We start from the raw sequence: 19,909 nt of genomic DNA on the forward strand, positions 1-19,909 counted from the left end.
TAATGAGGCTGAGGCGGTAAGATCACTTCAACTGATGCAGTTGAGGCTATTCAGGAGGTGGAAGTGGATTGCTGGAACCCAGGAGGTCAAGGGCCAGGCGTGGTGGCTCATGCCTGTAATTCCAGCAATTTGGGAGGCCGAGGTGGGGGAATCACTTGAGCCCAGGATTTCAAGACCAACCTGCACAACAAAGTGAGACCCTGTCTCTACAAAAAATAGAAAAAAATTGGCTGGGTGTAGTGGCATGTGCCTGTGGTCCTAGCTACTCAGGAGGCTGAGGCAATAGGATTGCTTCAACTGGAGCGGTTGAGGCTGCAGTGATACCTGATAGAGCCACTGCACTCTAGTCTGGGCAACAGAGTGAGACCCTGTCTCAAAAATAAATAAATACAAATAACAGTATATACAAATTCCTTATGAAAATAGAAATATGTAAATGCCTGCACAAACAGCTAAAGTGGTTGGTTGTTTCTGGGGTAAAGGTCTAGAGGCATTGGGGTGGGATAAGGCAGATAAAATACCTTTTTTTTTTGTTACAAGCCTTTTAGAACTATTTAACTTTATAAAACATTTCCACGTTTTTCTTTTCTTTTCTCTTTTCTTTCTTTTTCTTTTTTTTTTTTTTTTTTTGAGACAAAGTCATACTCTGTCACTCAGGCTGGAGTGCAGTGGCATGCTCTCGGCTCACTGCAACCTCTGCCTCCCAGGTTCAGGCAATTCTCCCGCCTAGTATTACAGGTATGAGCTGCCATGCCCAACCTCCGTGTTTTTCTTTAGGAAAAATAAAAATCAATTTAAAATAATTTATTCGAGAAGTACATATACTCCTGAAAGAGAAGTGCTGGAGCAAACACATGGGCAACGATGTTGCATTGTTAGAATTCAGTTTAACTAGACTTAAATTATTATTATTAATGTTATTGAGATGGAGTCTTACTCTGTCGCCAGGCTGATGTGTAGTGGCACGATCTCGGCTCACTGCAACCTCTGCTTCCCAAGTTCAAGTGATTCTCCTGCCTCAGTCTCCCGAGTAGCTGAGACCACTGGCACACGCCATCACGCTAATTTTTTTTTTTTTTTTTGTATCATTAGTAGAGATGGGGTTTCGCCACGTTGGCCAGGATGGTCTCTAACTCCTGACCTGGTGATCTGCCCGAATCGGTCTCCCAAAGTGCTGGAATTACAGGTGTGAGCCACCATGCCTGGCCCCAACTGATTTGTTTGTTTGTTTTGAGATGGAGCCTCACTCTGTTGCCCAGGTGGGAGTGCAATGACGCGATCTCAGCTCACTGCAACCTCCACCCCCAGGGTTCAAGCGATTCTCCTGTCTCAGCCTCTCAAGTAGCTGGGATTACAGGCATGTGCCACCACACCTAGCTAATTTTTGTATTTTTAGTAGAGATGGGGTTTTGCCATGTTGACCAGGCTGGTCTCAAACCCCTGACCGCAGGTGATCTACCTGCCTTGGCCTCCAAAAGTGCTGGGATTACAGGTGTGAGCCCCCGTGCCCAGCCAAGAAATGTTGATTATTAGCCTGAGTAGTTTGAACTCAATAAAGGCAATGTAAAATGGCATTTCAGGGACTGCTTAGTGCAACAAAACACTTACACGTGGCCATTAGACCCTGGCTATCTCTATTTGACCTAGCCCTGAGGGCAAGTACAATAATTCACCCTGTATATTCATTGCCAGGCCCACAGTAAGCACTTCAAAAACAGTATGATAAAAGTGGATACAGGCAGGCATGGTGGCTCACGCCTGTAATCTCAGCACTTCGGGAGGCCGAGGCAGGTGGATCATGAGGTCAGGAGTTCAAGTCCATCCTGGTCAACATGGCAAAACCTCGTCTCTACTAAAACTACAAAAATTAGCTGGGTGTGGTGGCATGCGCCTGTAATCCCAGCTACTCGGAGGCTGACGCATGAGAATCGCTTGAACCCGGGAGGCAGAGGGTGCAGTGAGCCGAGATTGCGCCACTGCACTCCAGCCTGGCGACAGAGTGGGACTCTGTCTCAAAAAAAAAAAAAAAAAAAGAATACATGCACACTTAGCAAATGAAAAAAATTCAGGGGGAAAGACAGTAGTTAAGAGCCTGGGAGTTGGAATGGGAAAGAATTCTAAGTTCCTTCCCCAATAGTTAACCTTACACTATGATTAAAGTGTAAGTATAGTCATATGCTGTATGACTACAGACAAACTTATTTGACTAGTTTACTGATAAAACAGTGGAAAGTAATAGTTCCTACTTCAGAAAGTTGTTCTGAAGATTAAATGAGATGATGCACACAAAGCATTTGGCATGGAATCTGACTCACAGTAAACTGTAGATAAACGGTAGCTGTATCTATTATCAAATGGAGACTCTTGAATTTCTTGCGTCAACCCATGTGACTATTAATGTATATATTGTTTGAATATTTACTAAAGAGAAAGGAAAGACGGCCCAGCAGGGTAGCTCGTGCCTATAATCCCAGCACTTTGGGAGGCTGAGGTGGGAGGATTACTTGAGACCAGGAGTTCAAGACCAGCCTGGGCAACATAGGGAGACCCCCATATCTATCAAAGGAAAAAAAATTAGCCAAATCTGGTGGCTTGTGCCTATAGTCCCAGCTACTCAGGTGGCTGAGATAGGAGAATCCCTTGAGCCCAGGAGGTCCAGGCTTCAGTGAGCCGTGATGGTGTATTGTACTTCAGCCCTGGTGATAGAGCAAGATCCTGACTCAGAAAAACCAAAACAAAATGAAAGAAAAGGGGATTTTTTTTTTTTTTTTTTGAGACAGAGTCTAGCTCTGTCACCCAGGCTGGAGTTCAGTGGTGCCATCTCGGCTCACTGCAACCTCTGCCTCCTGGGTTGAAGCGATTCTTCTGCCTCAGCCTCCCGAGGAGCTGGGACTACAGGTGCCCACCATCACGCCCGGCTAATTTTTTTTGTATTTTTAGTGGAGACAGGGTTTTGCCATATTTATTGGCCAAGCTGGTCTTGAATTCCTGACCTCGTGATCTGCCCACCTCGGCCTCCCAGAGTGCTGGGATTAAAGGCATGAGCTACCATGCCCAGCCAAAAGGGAGAAATTAAGATTTTTTTTTTTCCTATTATATCCCCGGCACTTTGCATATGTTATTTTAATCCTCACAATAATAGTAATTATTATTATCTCCATTTTACAGATGAGGAAACCAAGGCTGATAGACGTTAAGTAATCTCCTTCAGGTGCTCAATATATATTTATTGAGTAAAGCCTTACTTTGGTGTAAGGCTTTGTTCAAGACACTGGGAAAAGAATACTGAACAAAAAGACAGGGTCCCTAATGAAACTTACATTCTATCCAGGGAGACACACAATATATTGACAATGTAATATACTGTCAATACACACAATATATTGACTGTAGTGTTATGAAGAAAATAGGCAGGGTTCTGGGATAGAAAATTATAGGAGGAAGGCCAGGTGCAGTGGCTCACATCTGTAATCCCAGCACTTTGGGAGGCCAAGGAGGGCAGATTACTTGAGGTCAGGAGTTCGAGACTATCCTGGCCAACATGGTGAAACCCAGTCTCTACTAAAAATATAAAAAAAAAATTAGCCAGGCATGGTGGGGCGCCTGTAATCCTACCTGTTCAGGAGGCTGAGGCTCAAGAATTGTTTGAATCCAGGAGGCGGAGGTTGCAGTGAGCCAAGATCATGCCACTGCACTTCAGCACGAGGGACAGAGTGAGACTCCATCTCAAAAATAAAAAAAAGAGAAAATTATGAACAATGTGCTTTAGATAGGGTGGTCAGGATAGGTGTTTTTAAAAGAGAAAGTTCAACTGAGAGCTGAAGAATGAGAATGGGTAAGCCATGCAAAGAGCCAAACACAGTTTAGGGCAGAGGGTATGTCAGGTACAAGGACCTGGCCACAGGAAAAAGCTAGGAGCTCTGAAGCATGGTAATGAGATTTTTGGAAAGTGCCTTTAGTTGATTGTATAGACAAGGGCCAGATCATGAGGACCCTACAGGGCATGGTAATGAGTTTGGATTTCATTCCAAATACAAATGAGAAGATAGTATAAGATTAAAAAGCAGATGAAGAGCATGGTCTTATTTTCTTATTTCTTAAAAGACACTTCCCTTGCTGAGTAAACGTAATGGAGGGTTCGAGGGGAGGAGAAAAGGGCAGAAGAGAATCTTGTTAAGGAGGTAGATGACAGTTGTTCAGGGAAAAGATAAGAGCCTTGGACTATGGTGATCCATCGCAGGGGAGACAAAATCAACAGGACTCCACTACACATAGAGGAATCAAAGGTTCTGGTTAGCTCCAGTATCCAGATGAGAAAGATTAAGGTGGAGATAAGATAGAGTTCCGTTTGGCATAGGTCCCATTTTGAAATGCCAGCGAGCCACCTAAGAGGAGATATCAATAGGCAGCTGGCTACTCAAAATAGAGATGACCAGCAGAAGGAGCTATAGATGCAGATATTTCCTTGGGGCGGGGGGCCGGAGGGGTGGGACGCATGTAGGGGATTAGCAAGTGGAGGAACATAAAAAGGACATCAGAGCTTTCCACTACACCGGGGTGTTACTTAATAGACTAACACGACATTTAGGTTCTCATGGGTTGTGTGGGCCAGAAGCACAGTTCCAGGAACCGACTACAACATAGTGTGAGATATGATGTTTCTCTTCAAATAACCCGATCAGTCTTTTCTTCTTTAATTCATAGTACCCTCCCCTTTTTCCCTTTTTCTTTTTGCCTTTGTTAAATGCCGAGGCACGCCACAATACCAGACGTTATCAATACCAGCTCACATTCCTTTCCTCATTTGAAAAGAGGACTAACTTTCTAGCTCATTACAGACATCCCTTCCCCTTTCCTCTCCGCCTTCTGTTACGTGCCCACCTTATCTAAAAAAAATCAAATGTTTAGCCAAACGGGATTAGTTTAGATTATACGACCCGACCCCAGCCAATGGGAAAAATATACAGGGGCAGGACTTGGGTCAAAAATAAAGACTCTCCTGCCCCTTTGTTCAGGTGTGCTCTCGTGGCGACTGGCCAAAAAGGCGCCCCTCTGCGCAAAAATAAAATTGCTTTGCTAAAAATCCTTTGTTCAAGTGTTCAATTTCCTTAAGATTTTAAACGTTATTCATAACAATAGGCTCCTGTTACAGTATTTCCTGATGCAGCATCCCACACCTACAGCGGTCAAGTCACGCCAGGCACTGCCAAGACGCCGAAAATTTCGCCTGCAGCGACTTTTCGGTGACTGACCAGAGGTGACTGAGGGCGCGCAGGCCCCAGCGAGCGCTGCATGCTGGGATTTGTAGGCCGGGGCGGCGGACGTTTGCGCAGCTTCCTTGCGATGCAACCGCCCGCTGCGCCGCGCGGAAACCCGGAGCGCAGCGCGCCCGCGGCCTGCGTTAGTCGGTCAGTGCAGTCGTTCTAAAATCAAGGCGGACCCTGCTTTTTTGCCTGGAGTCGCTTAGAGATGATGACCAAAGGATAAATTCAGAGTCCTCCAAATGGCATCCAGTGTCCATTTCATCACGATTTGGAACCTGTAGTAGCCTATCTCTTAACACTTCCTTATTATTATTATTATTATTATTTTTTGAAAAAGGGCATTGCTCTGTCGCCTAGGCTGTAGTAATCCAGCGGCATAATCCCGGCTCACTGCAGCCTCGATCTCCCCTGTTCAGCGATCCTTCTGCCTCAGCCTCCTGAGTAGCTGGGACCAACAGGCACGCACCACCACACCAGGCTATTTTTTCCTCCTGTTTATTGTTGAGACGCATCGGGGAGCGGGGGGCGGAGGGGGGGTCTCCCTATGTCGCCCAGGCTGGTCTCAAACTCCTGGCCTCAAGCTATCCTCCTACCTCGGCCCGTTAAAGTGTTGGGATTACAGGCGTGAGCCACCGGGCCCCGACATTAATTATTCTTCAAGACTATTCTGGGCCGGGCGCGGTAGCTCACACCTGTAATCCTAGCACTTTGGGAGGCCAAGGCGGGCGGATCATCTGAGGTCCGGAGTTCGAGACCAGCCTAGCTAATATGGTGAAACCACATCTCTACTGAAAATACAAATATTAGCCGGGCGTGGTGGAACATACCTGTAATCCCAGCAACTCGGGGGCTGAAGCAGGAGAATCGCTTGAACCGGGAGGCGCAGTGAGCCGAGATCCAGCCCGGGTGACAAGAGCGAGACCCCGTCTCAAAAAAAAAAAAAAAAAGACTATCCTGGTCTCTGCCTCCGGGATGGCGGCTCGCTTTGGACCTCTCTTCTGTGCTTCTATTGCCCTCTCTTGCAATTCTCTAATAATTATAATCATGGCGAGTGCTTACCATATATTCCGATCTATTTCCACGAGCTCATTAATTCTCATCCTAACCCTCTGAGATGGTTACTATTATTTCCTCTCTGCAGATGAGGGAATTTGGGGCTAGGGACGTTATGTAAGTTGAGCCACGCTACGCTAAAAGTTCCACGCTTAGTTCCAAAGTCTCAGCTCTGGACTACGAAGTTCCGGAGCAGGCGGATAGCCCAACTCTTTACGATCCCGCAGGCCACGCTCCGAGGGCGGGGCTCCGGTGAGGACACTGCATCCCATGGTGCCTTGCGCGCCAGCGCAGTCATTGGTCCGGCTACTCGGTCCCTTTTTCAAATTGAGGCGCCGAGTCGTTGCTTGATTTCTGGGGCTTGGGGTGGAGACGAGATTGGTGATTTGGCGGCTCCGGCTGGCGCGGGATAAACGCCACGGCCAGAGTACCGGGTAGAGAGCGGGGACGCGGAGCTGCGTGCGTCGGTCCCCCAGGCCACGCCAGCGCCCGGGAGGGACCAGGGAGACTCCGGCCCCCGTCGGCCGCCAAGCCCCTCCGCGCCTCACAGCGCCCAAGTCCGCGGCCAGGCCTTGATTTTTTGGCGGGGACAGTCATGGCGTCGCAGCCAAATTCGTCTGCGAAGAAGAAAGAGGAGAAGGGGAAGAACATCCAGGTGGTGGTGAGATGCAGGTAGGGAGAGGGCTGACAGGATTCCGAGCGCCGGGGCTTCGCTGCTGGGCCCCCTAGTGCGCGGTCCAGGGAGAGGGATTTTATTTGCATTTCCTGAGGGTCCCAGTTTCTTGGTTCTCCTCGTTCTGTTCAATAAAAATGACACCCGGTTGCTGTGTGTGTCTGATTTTTAGCAGAAAATAGTATGTTTGGTTTGATCACTGTTCCATACTGAAAAGTGCGTTATTTTTAAACTATAGTCAAGACTTAGGTGTCACTTATATATGCTACTTCATGTAGTTTGTCCATTTGGAAGTAAGACTGAATACCTGTTTTGCAGATGGTTTAGCACTTACGTTGGTATTACCGCCTCTAAAAAGCAATCAACCACTGTTCTCTTTATTCTAGATGCAGTATTTTCTGCATCCCTACTAAACAAGTAAACATCTGTCTTTCAACATTAAGTTATAAAGTGAGTTTATGTTTTTTAAAAGATCAAGACAAGCTAAGCTAGTGTAAATTTCTGATTGTGCTACAGTTTTCCCTTTTATCTGCCTGTTTGTTCATAGACCAAATTAAATGGATATTTCGAGATAAGAAGATGTGGAGGGGTGTTCGGCCCTCCCCTGACTCGTTTCCAAATAACTTCCCAATTTTAAAATGAGCTAGAAACTGCTGTTTAGTTAGAATTGATGTATTCAACTTTTTAGAGGCTCTCCACAGTTTACTGAGTTTGTGTTTTGTGTGTCTGTTTTTGTGGCTGTTAACAGTTGCTGTTGCAACTTTTCTGTAAACCCCAAAGTAGTCTAAAATTAAAAGGCTATTTTTTTGGAAAAACCTGTTTCAACAAACTTTCTTAGGCTATTGTTTACTCAGCCCTGGTAACTTCAATTGTAGATATCAAAGGTGATGACTAGGTTTCTAAGCGAGGTACCAGAGAGGAAATTTGGTGGCAATCTTAAATCTAGCCAGTGACACTTACCAGTTGTTGTACTCTGGGGCTTCTGTTAGTAGTTGTTCTGAAAATTTTTATTTAAAAATGCAGTGCATATAACAAGTGCAAATTTTAAACTTATTTTGGTTGTTTAATAAAACCAGGCAATATTACCTTTTCCGTATGCCTTTATTTGATTTCTTTTTTTAACATTAGTTACAAAATACTTCAGACTTACAAAAGTTATTAAGAACAATGTAATAAACATTTGTATATTCATCACCCAGATTAAGAAACAAAACAATCATTGCTGGAGCCCCCCCTTTCCCCTCTCTATCCCTTTTCCTCCAGCCACAGTTAACCATTATCTTGAACTTGATGTTTATGATCCGCATACATTTCAAGCCTTGCCTTAGAGGAGATTTACTTTATCACCAATGAATATAATAGTTATTTGCTTGTGTCTAATATTTACAATAATTTTTGTGTAAAGAGATTTTTTTTTCCACATTAGCCTTTTTCTTTCAAATAGCCTTCCTGGTGCAAGTCTGTTATTAAGCTTTCGCAAATAGGCAACTTATGAGTTGCAAGGCCCTCAGGGGTTGGTAAGCCTTTTCTGAAAAGGGCCCAGAGAAATAAATATTTATTTTATTTAAATACTTTAGACTTTGCAGGTCACATGTGGTTTGTTATTTTTTTTTTTTGAGACAAGGCCTTGCTGTCTCGCTCAGGCCCTAGTGCAGTGGCGCAATGGCTGCTCACTGCAACCTCCGCCTCCTAGATTCAAGCGGTTTTCCCACTTCAGCCTCTCAGGTAGCTGGGATTACAGGTGCACACCACCATGCCTTGCTAATTTTTGTATTTTTAGTAGAGATGGGGTTTCACCATGTTGGCCAGGCTGGTCTCAAACTCTTGACCTCAGGGAATCCACCCGCCTCAGCCTCCCAAAGTGCTGGGATTATAGGCGTGAGCTACTGCACCCCTCCACATGTGGTTTCTGTCACATTATTTTCTGATCTTTTTTTTTTTTTTTTTAAAGAACACTTTAAAACTGTAAAAATCATTCTTAAATCTGGCAGGGCAAGGGCCAGGTTTGACTCACAGGTTAAAGTTTACAGATCCCTACATAATGCGCTACTGGCTATCTTTCTTATGCCCCTGCTATTCTGTCCCCTATTTTTTTCCCAATTTAAAAAGTCATTTTCGAATACACATAATATAAAATTTAACATCTTAACCACTTTTAAGTGTACAGTTCGGTGATATTAAATACATAATACTCTGCAACCATTACTACCATCCATCTCCATAACTCTTTTCATCATGAACAACTGAAACTCTATACACATTAAACAATAACTCCCCATTTCCCTCTCCCATCAACCCCTGACACCTACCATTCTACTGTCTATGATTTTGACTACTCTAAATACTTCATAAAATAGAGTCATAATACAGTATTTATCCTTTTGTGACTTGCTTATTCCACTTAGCATAATGCCCTCCAGGTTGGACCATGTTGTAGCAAACGTCTTCTTTTTTAAGGCTGAATAGTATTATATGTATGTATCACATTTTGCTTGTCCCTTCATATGTCAGTGGACACTTGAGTTACTTCTTAATTTTGGCTATTATGAATAAAGTTGCTATGAATATGGGTTTTCAATTCTTTTGGGTATTTACCCAGAATTATAATTGCTGGATCATATGATAATTCTATTTTAAATTTTTTGAGGAACCAACAAACTATTTTCTACAGTGGCTGGACCATTTACATTCCCACCAACAGTGCATAAGGGTTCCCATTTATCCACATCCTCACCAACATTTATTTTCTGTTTCTTTTTTTTTCGAGTAGCCATCCCATTAGGTGTGAGGTGGCATCTCATTGTAGTTTTGATTTGTGATGATTTTGAGCATCTTTTCGTGTGTTTACTGGCCATTTTGTATATCTTTGGAGAAATGTCTAAGTCCTTTGCCCATTTTTATATTGGTTTGCTTTTTTGTTGTTGAGTTTTAGGAGTTTTCTATGTATTTTGGGTATTTTCAGATATATGATCTGCAAAAAATTTTTCCCCATTACTGTGGGTTGCCTTTTTACTCATTGATACTGTGGTCTTTTCCTTTCTTTTTCTTTTTGGAACCAGCGCATGGCCTCTTTGCTGATTCTGTTTGGCCCCAGTGCAGACTGTTCTGTGCTATGTGTCTGCAGTGCTGAAACCAGGCCTACCCTGCGCCATGTAGAAGTCCAGGCTGTAGATACCAATGCATGGGTCACATTTGATACCCAAATCTATGTGTTCCTGCATCTCCAAACCAGTTTCCAGTATCCGAGAAGTTGCTCTTTCTTGATTTACACTCCTGCATCTTTAGGCCTTTCTCCAGGGTTTCTTCTGCTTTGGCCCTTTGTGCAGTAGGTGGCAATCTTTTCATTTCTCCTGATGCCAAAGGATCTGACAATGTATTTGGCTTTGGAGAACACAGGGATCTGGCTTATGATCTGCTTCAACACCTTGGCTGCCGGGGTCAGTCATCTCCAGTCTCCTCCATACAGATGTTGAGACAGAAAATCGCTGTGTCACCCAGGCTGGAGTGCAGTGGCACAGTCTCGGCTCACGGTAACCTCTGCCTGCCAGGTTCAAGCAATTCTTATTCTTCAGCCTCCCAAGTAGCTGAGATTACAGGTGTGCACCACGCCTGGCTAATTTTTTTTTTTTTTTTAGTAGAGATGGGGTTTCGCCTTGTTGGCCAAGCTGGTCTTGAACTCCTGGCCTTAAGTGATCCACCCATTTTGGCCTCCCAAAGTGATGGGATTATGAGTATGAGCCACTTTGCCTGGCCAGAGTTCTCTTTTTTTTACCTTGATCCTGCACCGTGATGGAGAAAAGGAAGATAAAACTTTTTTTTTTTTTCCGCTTGGGTTTTTTTTGTTTGTTTGTTGTTGTTGTTTTGAGATGGAGTTTTGCTCTTGTTGCCTAGGCTGGAGTGCATTGGTGCGATCTTGGCTCACTGCAACCTCCGCCTCCTGGGTTCAAACAATTCTCCTGCCTCAGCCTCCTGAGTAGCTGGGATTACAGGCATGCGCCACCACGCCTGGCTAATTTTGTATTTTTAGTAGAGATGGGGTTTTACCATGTTGGTCAGGCTGGTCTCGAACTCCTGATCTTAGGTGATCTGCCCACCCTGGCCTCCCAAAGTGCTGGGATTACAGGTGTCAGCCACTGTGCCCGGGCTTTTTTTTTTTTTTTTTTAATCCCCCTTTAAATACAGTATCTTGCTTTATTGCCCAGACTGGTTGTGAACTCCTGGGCTCAACTAGTCCTCCTACCTCAGCCTTCCAGGTAGCTGGGATCATAGGGATACTGTCTTTTGATACACAAACATTTAAAATTTTTATGAAGTCCAGTTTGTCTTTTTGTTTTTGTTCCCTGTATCTTTGGTGTTATATCCAAGAAATCAGTGCCAAATCCATTGTTGTGAAGCTTCTGCCTTATGTTTTCTTCTAAGAGTTTTATATAGCTTTAGGTCTTACATACATTTTTGATCCATTTTGAGTTAATTTTTGTATATTGTGTTAGATAAGGGTCCAACCGCATTCTTTTGCATATGGATATTTAGTTTCCCAGCACCATTTGATGAAAAGATTGTCTTTTTCTGATTGAATGGTCTTGACAACCTTATTAAAAATCATTTGCCCTTATATAAGAGGGCTTATCTGTAAGTGCTATTCTGTTCCATTGGTCTATAAGTCTGTCTTTATGTCAGTACCACATTGTTTTGATTATTGCAGCTTTGTAGTAAGTTTTGAAATCAGGAAGTGTGAGTCCTCCAGCTTTGTTCTTTTTCAAGATTGTTTTGGCTATCTGGACTCCCTTGGGATTCCATATGAATTTGAGGATGGATTTTTCTATTTTTGTAAAACACATCATTGGGATTTTAATACGGATTACATTGAATCTGTAGATCACTTTGGGTAGTATTGGCATCTTAACAATATTAAGTCTTCAGTTCATGAACAAGGGATGTGTTTCCATTTATTTATGCCCTTTAATTTCTGTCAGCAGTTTTTTTTTTTTTTTGAGACGGAGTTTCGCTCTTGTTGCCCAGGCTGGAGTGCAGTGGTGCAATCTCGGCTCATTGCAACCCCCACCTTCCTAGTTCAAGTGATTCTCCTGCCTCAGCCTCCTCAGTAGCTGAGATTACAGGTATGCACCACCACGCCCAGCTAATTTTTGTATTTTTACTAGAGACAAGGTTTCACCATGTTGGTCAGGCTGGTCACGAACTCTTGACCTCAGGTGAACCACCTGCCTTGGCCTCCCAAAGTGCTGGGGTTGTGAGCCACTGCGCCTGGCTGGTCTCAGCAGTGTTTTATAGTTTTCATTTTATAAGTCTTCCACCTGCGTGGTTAAATTAATTATTAATATTTTATTCTTTTTGATGCTATTTTAAATTGACCTGTTTTTGTAATTTCCTTTTTAGATTGTTCATTCTTAGTGTATAAAAATGTAACTGGAGGCAAGGCGTGGTGGCTCTCACCTGTAATCCCAGCACTTTGGGAGGCCAAGGTGGGCGGATCATGAGATCAGGAGTTGAAGACCAGCCTGGCCAACATAGTGAAACCCTTTCTCTACTAAAAATGTAAAAATTAGCCAGGCATGGTGGCGCACGCCTGTAGTCCCAGCTACTTGGGAGGCTGAGGCAAGAGAATCGCTTGAACCTGGAAGGTGGAGGTTGTGGTGAGCCAAGATCCTGCCACTGTACTCCAGTCTGGGCAACAGAGTGAGACTCTGTCTCAAAAAAAAAAAAAAAAAAAGAAAGAAAGAAATGTTGCTGGATCTTGCATGTTGACTTTGTATCCAGCTACTTTGCTGAATTGACTTATTAGTTCTAACAGTTTTTTTTGTGTGTGTGTAATTTTAGGGTTTTCTTTTTTCTTTTCTTTCTTTTTTTTTTGTGCAGGATGTGCAGGTTTGTTACATAGGTAAACCTGTGCCATGGTAGTTTGCTGCACAGATCAACCCATCACCTAGCTATTAATTAAGCCCAGCATCCACTAGCTATTCTTCTTGATGCTCTAGCTCCTTGTGCCCCGCTGAATTTTAGGGTTTTCTTTCTTTACTTTTTTTTTCTTTCGAGATGGAGTCTTGCTCTGCTGCCCAGGCTGGAGTGCAGTAGCACGGTCTTGGCTCATTGCAACCTCCGCCTCCTGGGTTCAAGCGATTCTCCTGCCTCAGCCTCCCAAGTAGTTGGGACTGCAGGCATGCACCCATGCCTAGCTAAGTTTTTGTAGTTTTTGTAGAGACGGGGTTTCACCATGTTGGCAAGGCTGGTCTCAAACTCCTGACCTCAAGTCCCCTTGGGTTCCCGAAGTACTGGGATTATAGGCCTGAGCCACCACACCCGGCCAGGTTTCTATATAAAAGATCATATAGTCTGCAGACAGATAATTTTACTTTTTTCTTTTCTTTTCTTTTCTTTTCTTTTTTTTTTCTTTTTTTTTTTTTTTTTTTTGAGATGGAGTCTTGTTCTGTCGCCCAGGCTGGAGTGCAGTGGTGCCATCTCGGCTCCCTGCAACCTCTGCCTCCTGGGTTCAAGCAGTTCTTTGCCTCAGCCTCCCGAGTAGCTGGGATTACATGCACATGCCACCACGCCCAGCTAATTTTTGTATTTTTAGTAGAGATGGGGAGTTCATCTTCTTGGCCAGGCTGGTTTTGAACTCCTGACCTCGTGATCCATCCGCCTTGGCCTCCCAAAGTTTTGGGATTACAGGCGTGCTCTCGGCTGTCAACCTTTTCCTTTTCAATTTGGAGATGCCTTTTCTTTTTCTTTTTTCTTTTTTTTTTGAGATGGAGTCAAACTCTGTTGTCCACGCTGGAGTGCAGTGGCGCGATCTCTGCTCACTGCAGCCTCTGCCTCCTGGGTTCAAGTGATTCTCCTGCCTCAGCCTCCCGAGTAGCTGGTGATACAGGCATGTGCCACCACACCCGGCTAATTATTTTTTTGTATTTTTAGTAGAGACGGGGTTTCTCAGTTTAGCCAGGCTGGTCTCGATCTCCTGACCTCGTGATCCGCCTGCCTCAGCCTCCCAAAATGCTGGGATTACAGGCATAAGCCACCATGCCTGGCCCTTATTTTTCTTTCTTGCCTGATTGCTCTAGCTAGAACTTCCAGTATTACGTCGAATGGAAGTGGTGAAAATGGGCATTGGGCATCCTTGTCTTGCTCCTGTTCTTTTATTAGTTTGTTTGAGATCCTCCTGCCTCAATTTCCTGAGTAGCTGGGACTGTGGACACACTACTACACCCAGCTAATTTAAAAAAAAGAATTTTTTTTTTTTTTTAGAGATGTGGTCTCGCTATGTTTCCCATGCTGATCTTGAACTCCTGACTTCAAGTGATCTTCTCAGCTTCCCACAGTGCTGTGATTACAGGTGTGAGCCACTGTGCTGGCCTTGTCCTTTTTTTTTTTTTTTTGAGACGGAGTCTCGCGCTGTGTCACCCAGGCTGGAGTGCAGTGGCGCGATCTCGGCTCACTGCAAGCTCCGCCTCCCAGGTTCACGCCATTCTCCTGCCTCAGCCTCCAAGTAGCTGGGACTACAGGCGCCCGCCACCTCGCCCGGCTAGTTTTTTGTATTTTTAGTAAAGACGGGGTTTCACCATGTTAGCCAGGATGGTCTCGATCTCCTGACCTCGTGATCCACCCGCCTCGGCCTCCCAAAGTGCTGGGATTACAGGCTTGAGCCACCGCGCCCGGCCTCTTGTTCTTGTTTTTAGAGGAACATTCTTCAGTCTTTGACCATCAATTATGTTTGCTGTGGGTTTTTCATACGTTGCTTTTATTTTGTTGAGGTAGTTTCACTCTATTCCTAGTTTGTTGAGTGTTTTTATGACTAATGGGTTTTGAATTTTGTCTAATGTTTTTCCTGCATCGATTGCCATGATCCTGTGGTTTCCTTCATTCTATTAATGTGGTATATTACATTGATCAATTTTTACATGTTGAACCATCCCTGTATTCCAGGAATAAATCCCACTTGGTCATGGTGTATAATCCTTGTGCTGCTCAGTTCAATGTGTTGGTATTTTGTTGAGGATTTTTTAATCAGTGTTCATAAGGGATAGTGATCTGTAGTTTTCTTACAGTTGCCTTTGTCTGACTTTGGTATCAGAATAATGCTGGCCTCACAAAATGAGTTGGGAAGTGTTTTCTCCTTTACCAGATTTTTTCTAGGAAAAGATTGAGAAGAACTGGTATTAGATCTTGAAATGTTTTGTAGAATTCACCTATGAAACCGAGATCTAGGGCTTTTCTTTGTCAGGAGGTTTTTGGTGAGTGAGTCCATCTGTTTACCGGTTATAGCTCCATGTGTCTTCTCTCTTATTTTCTTAGTCCATTTAGCTAAAAGCTTGTCAGTTTTATCCTCTTGAAGAACCAACTTTTGATTTCATTGGTTTTTATCTTCTTTTTATCTCTGCTCTAATCTTTATTATTTCTTTCCTTCTGCTGCCTTTGTATTTAGTTAGTTCTTCTGTTTCCAGTTCCTTAAGTTGTAAAGTTAGGGTGTTGATGTGAAATCTTTCTTGCTTTTTAATGTAAGCATTCATAGCTATAAATTTTCCCCTTAGCACTGCTTTTGTTGTGTCCCATAAGTTTTGTTTGGTATGTTGTGTTTTCATTTTCATTAATCTCTAAGTATTTTCTAATTTTCCTTGTGATATCTTCTTTGAACCCTGGTTACTTAAACACACACATTTGTGTGTGTGTATGTGTGTGTGTGGTTTTTTGTTTGTTTGTTTTGAGACGGAGTTTCACTCTTGTTGCCCATGCTCACTGCAACCTCTACCTCCTGGTTCAAGCGATTCTCCTGTCTCAGCCTCCCAAGTAGCTGGGATTACAGGCGCGTGCCACCACGCCTGGCTAATTTCACACACACATTTAAAAAATACATCTACCTGCTTTTACTTCAGAATTTTTGCAATTTCTGTTCTCTCTGCCTGAAAAACTTTTCCACCAAAATACCTACAGGGCCTGGCTCCCTTGCTTTTTAGGTTCTGCTTAAATGTCATCTTCTGTATAGAAGCATTCCCTAGCTACCCTAGAATAGCAACCAACTATCTTCCCCCCTCAACACTTCCTATCCCCCTTAAACTGCTTTCTTTTCTTTTCCTTTCCTTTCCCTTCCCGTCCCTTCCCGTCCCGTCCCGTCCCGTCCCGTCCCTTCCCTTTCCTTTCCTTTCCTTTCCTTTTCAGACAGAGTCTTGCTCTGTTGCCCAGGCCTGGAGTGCAGTGGTGCATTCTTGGCTCACTGAAGCCTCTGCTTCAGCTTCCCAAGTAGCTGGGACAGTAGGCGGCAGCCACCATGCCTGGCTAATTTTTTTTTTTTTTTTTGAGATGGAGTCTCACTCTGTCGCCTAGGCTGGAGTGTAGTGCACAGTCTCGGCTCACTGCAACCTCCATTTCCCAGGTTCAAGTGATTTCTGGCTAATTTTTGTATTTTTAGTAGATATGAGGTTTCACCGTATTGGCCAGGCTGGTTTCAAACTTCTGACCTCAAGTGATCTGCCCACCTTGGCCTCCCAAAGTGCTAGGATTACAGGTGTGAGCCACTGTGCCCAGCCTAATTTTTGTATTTTTAATAGAGATGGGTTTTCACCATGTTGGCCAGGCTGGTCTCAAACTCCTGACCTCAAGTGATTCGCCCACCTCAGCCTCCCAAAGTCCTGAGATTACAGTCATGAGCCACTGTACCTGGCCTGCTTTATTTTCATTTCTAATTTATCAGCATCTAATATATTTATTTATTTGATAATTATCTCTTCCTTCCTTCAACTAAGTTAAAAGCTCCCTGAGCACAGGATTTTGGTGTTTTTTTCTTTCCTTTAACTTTGTATTGTTCATTGTTATATCTCCAGTGTCTAGAAAATTACCTATCACATAGTAAGTACTTGATGAATATTTGTGGAATGAGTTAATTTAGCACTTCTCCACAGGATAGGACTTAGGTTTTTTTAATCCTCCATCTCCCTTCCCTCACCATTTTGATTGTTTGAATTTTTATATAACTATAGTGAAACCAGCAAATTGATGGATTTGTTAGTGTGATCGGCAGAAACTTTGCAATTTCTAATAAGTTAGAGAAGTCTGGGTAGGAAACTAATGGCTTGGCATTACTCTTTCTTAGAGTACAGATGGTCCCTAAAGCTTCTCTGAGAATTTTGATAACTTTTAGGAATGTGTGATCTGTATGAATTTCCTATTACTCAGTCCTGACAATGTGAATGGTATTCATTTGGTAGCTTAATTTTATACATCCAGGCAAGATACTAGTTTAGGGGATGCCAAAAATAATAGACTAATTGGAAAAGCTTTAGTCACATGAGAGCAAATCACTCCACTTGATGCTCTTGGCCTACCTCAGTATAAGTTGGTTCTGCCTTAGTTTTGTTGAAGTTTTAATAATACTGTACATTCATGTAGGTTATATGCATTGTGTAGGTTTTAGTATAGTTGGCAAATGAAAGCATTACCAAATATTACCTGGGAGTTAAGTTTCCTAGGATCACAAATTTGGTCTTCTGATCACTCGGAAGTAGAGTGGGCTGTGCCAGGGGAAGTTAAGGTATCCTTAAATAAATAGCAACTTGGTTTATCTAGTGATAAGGGGAAAATAATTTCCTGTTTGGCACTTTCTCCAAAATACATGATACTCAATGGGAAAAATGAACTCAGGTCAAGATTATGTCTCTCCCTTTGGCCCAGACATGTATTAAGTATATAATTATCTTATTAATGCTACTCTGTGGACTGTGATTATTTTTAGTTTTCCCATAATTCCTCTTAGGATGACATTTATTAGGTAATGTGGTTTAACAAATATTTGAGAACCTACTGTGTGCTAAGCATGGTAGTTGTTGCTGGGGAAACAGTAAACTAGACAGGATTTCTTTCCGTAGTGATCTGAGGTCTAGTGGGTAACACATTAAAAAAAAGATGATAAGAGAGGTGATGTTTAGAAAGGGTGTATAAAGGGTGCTGTAGGAATATATAGCAAACATTAAATGTGGTCTTGGTTGGAGCAGGTGGGGGAGGCACGTAGGATGGAAAGGACTTCCTGAGGAAATAACCATTTCAACTAAATACCTACTCAGGCATTTCCGTAGAATGAGGACTCTTGATCCAGTCGGCTTGGGCAGTGTAGACCTTCTGTGTCTATTCACTCATTTGAAAAATGGGGCTAATAATATTGCCAACCTCACAGTGTTGTGTGGACATACTGAGTGAGCACATGTAAAGCACTTGAAACAATAAGTACCTGGCACATAGTAAGTACTCAGCTTATTAGTCATTATTTTTATGTACTTTTTATTTTGTGCCAGGTATCCACTGGCAGATGGGTATTTTGAACACAAACTTGACATGGTTTTTCTGCTACATCATAACCCAACTTGATCAGATTTTTTTTTTTTTTTTTTTTTTTTTTTTGAGACAGAGTCTTGCTCTGTTGCCCAGCCTGGAGTGCAGTGGCCGAATCTCAGCTCACTGCAAGCTCCGCCTCCGGAGTTTACGCCATTCTCCTGCCTCAGCCTTCCGAGTAGCTGGGACTACAGGCGCCCGCCACCTCGCCCGGCTAGTTTTTTGTATTTTTTAGTAGAGACGGGGTTTCACCGCGTTAGCCAGGATGGTCTCGATCTCCTGACCTCGTGATCCGCCCGTCTCGGCCTCCCAAAGTGCTGGGATTACAGGCGTGAGCCACCACGCCCGGCCAATCAGATTTTAAGAATAGGAGAAATGGAATTCTGAAAAATAAGTTTGGCATTTTTACAAGTTAAAACCAGTTAGTGGCTTGGCACAGTGTCTCACATCTGTAATACTAGCACCTTGGGAAGCTGAGGTGGGATGATCACTTGAGCCCAGAAGTTTGAGACCAGCCTGTGCAACACAGTGAGACCCCAATCTCTACTGTCAAAACAAAACAATTCTGTTAGTATCTACTCATAAGAAGCTGCCAGAATTGTAATGTCTTACATATCTTTGAACATTTAAAAAATTATATTTGTGAAACTTGAGACACTTATAATTTTACTGTCTGCTTTAGCAGTATCATTTAGTCCTGATTTAATCCCCATCACCAACAATGTGGTCAGAACTTTGCGTTTTTCTTGACAAATGTAGTTAGGGAAAATGTCGTTGATAACCTGAGAACTAAGAGCTCTTGAATGACTTTGTGTATTTCTTTTATAGACCATTTAATTTGGCAGAGCGGAAAGCTAGCGCCCATTCAATAGTAGAATGTGATCCTGTACGAAAAGAAGTTAGTGTACGAACTGGAGGATTGGCTGACAAGAGCTCAAGGAAGACATATACTTTTGACATGGTAACATATGGTGTAATTTATTGATTATCCACTAATGTAAAATAATTTTAATATACATATTTTACCTGGAAAAGGGTGTATACTTAGGAATTTCGGTTGTCTCTTTGAATTGTCAGATGGCTTCTAGTGGGCTGGATTATGAATTAATTAACATACGAAAAACAAAATTATTAAAATGAGTAATTTTGAGTTTTATTTTTTTAATTCTTTTTTTTGATAGGTGTTTGGAGCATCTACTAAACAGATTGATGTTTACCGAAGTGTTGTTTGTCCAATTCTGGATGAAGTTATTATGGGCTATAATTGCACTATCTTTGCGTAAGTAAAACAGTGTTTTTTCAGATTTATGAAAAAGCTTAAATGCGTGTGTTTTTTTTGTTTGTTGTTTGCTTTTTGAGACGGAGTTTCACTCTTGTTGCCCTGGCTGGAGTGCAATGGCGCAATCTTGGCTCACTGCAACCTCCGCCTCCTGGGTTCAAGCAGTTCTGTCTCAGCCTCCCAAGTAGCTGGGATTACAGGCGCCTGCCACCACGCCTGGCTAATTTTTGTATTTTTAGTAGAGACGTGGTTTCACCTTGCTGGCCAGGCTGATCTCGAACTCCTGACCTCAGGTGATCTGCCTACCTCAGC

The 19,909-nt window shown here is 43.1% G+C and overlaps 1 protein-coding gene across 1 annotated transcript in view; it reads left to right on the plus strand.

Moving 5' to 3' along the window:
• Positions 1 to 6,596: 6,596 nt before the first annotated feature.
• KIF11 (kinesin family member 11) overlaps positions 6,597 to 19,909 on the plus strand; it is a 68,099-nt gene continuing 54,786 nt past the window's right edge. The window contains exons 1-3 of the mRNA XM_025397958.1: positions 6,597 to 6,989; positions 19,147 to 19,279; positions 19,500 to 19,597. Of these exons, the coding sequence (XP_025253743.1) occupies positions 6,913 to 6,989; positions 19,147 to 19,279; positions 19,500 to 19,597 (308 nt within the window). The 5' untranslated portion in view covers positions 6,597 to 6,912. The remainder of the gene's footprint in view (positions 6,990 to 19,146; positions 19,280 to 19,499; positions 19,598 to 19,909) is intronic.

The sequence above is a fragment of the Theropithecus gelada genome, chromosome 9, assembly GCF_003255815.1.
Source record: "Theropithecus gelada isolate Dixy chromosome 9, Tgel_1.0, whole genome shotgun sequence".
Taxonomy (NCBI): Eukaryota; Metazoa; Chordata; class Mammalia; order Primates; family Cercopithecidae; genus Theropithecus; species Theropithecus gelada.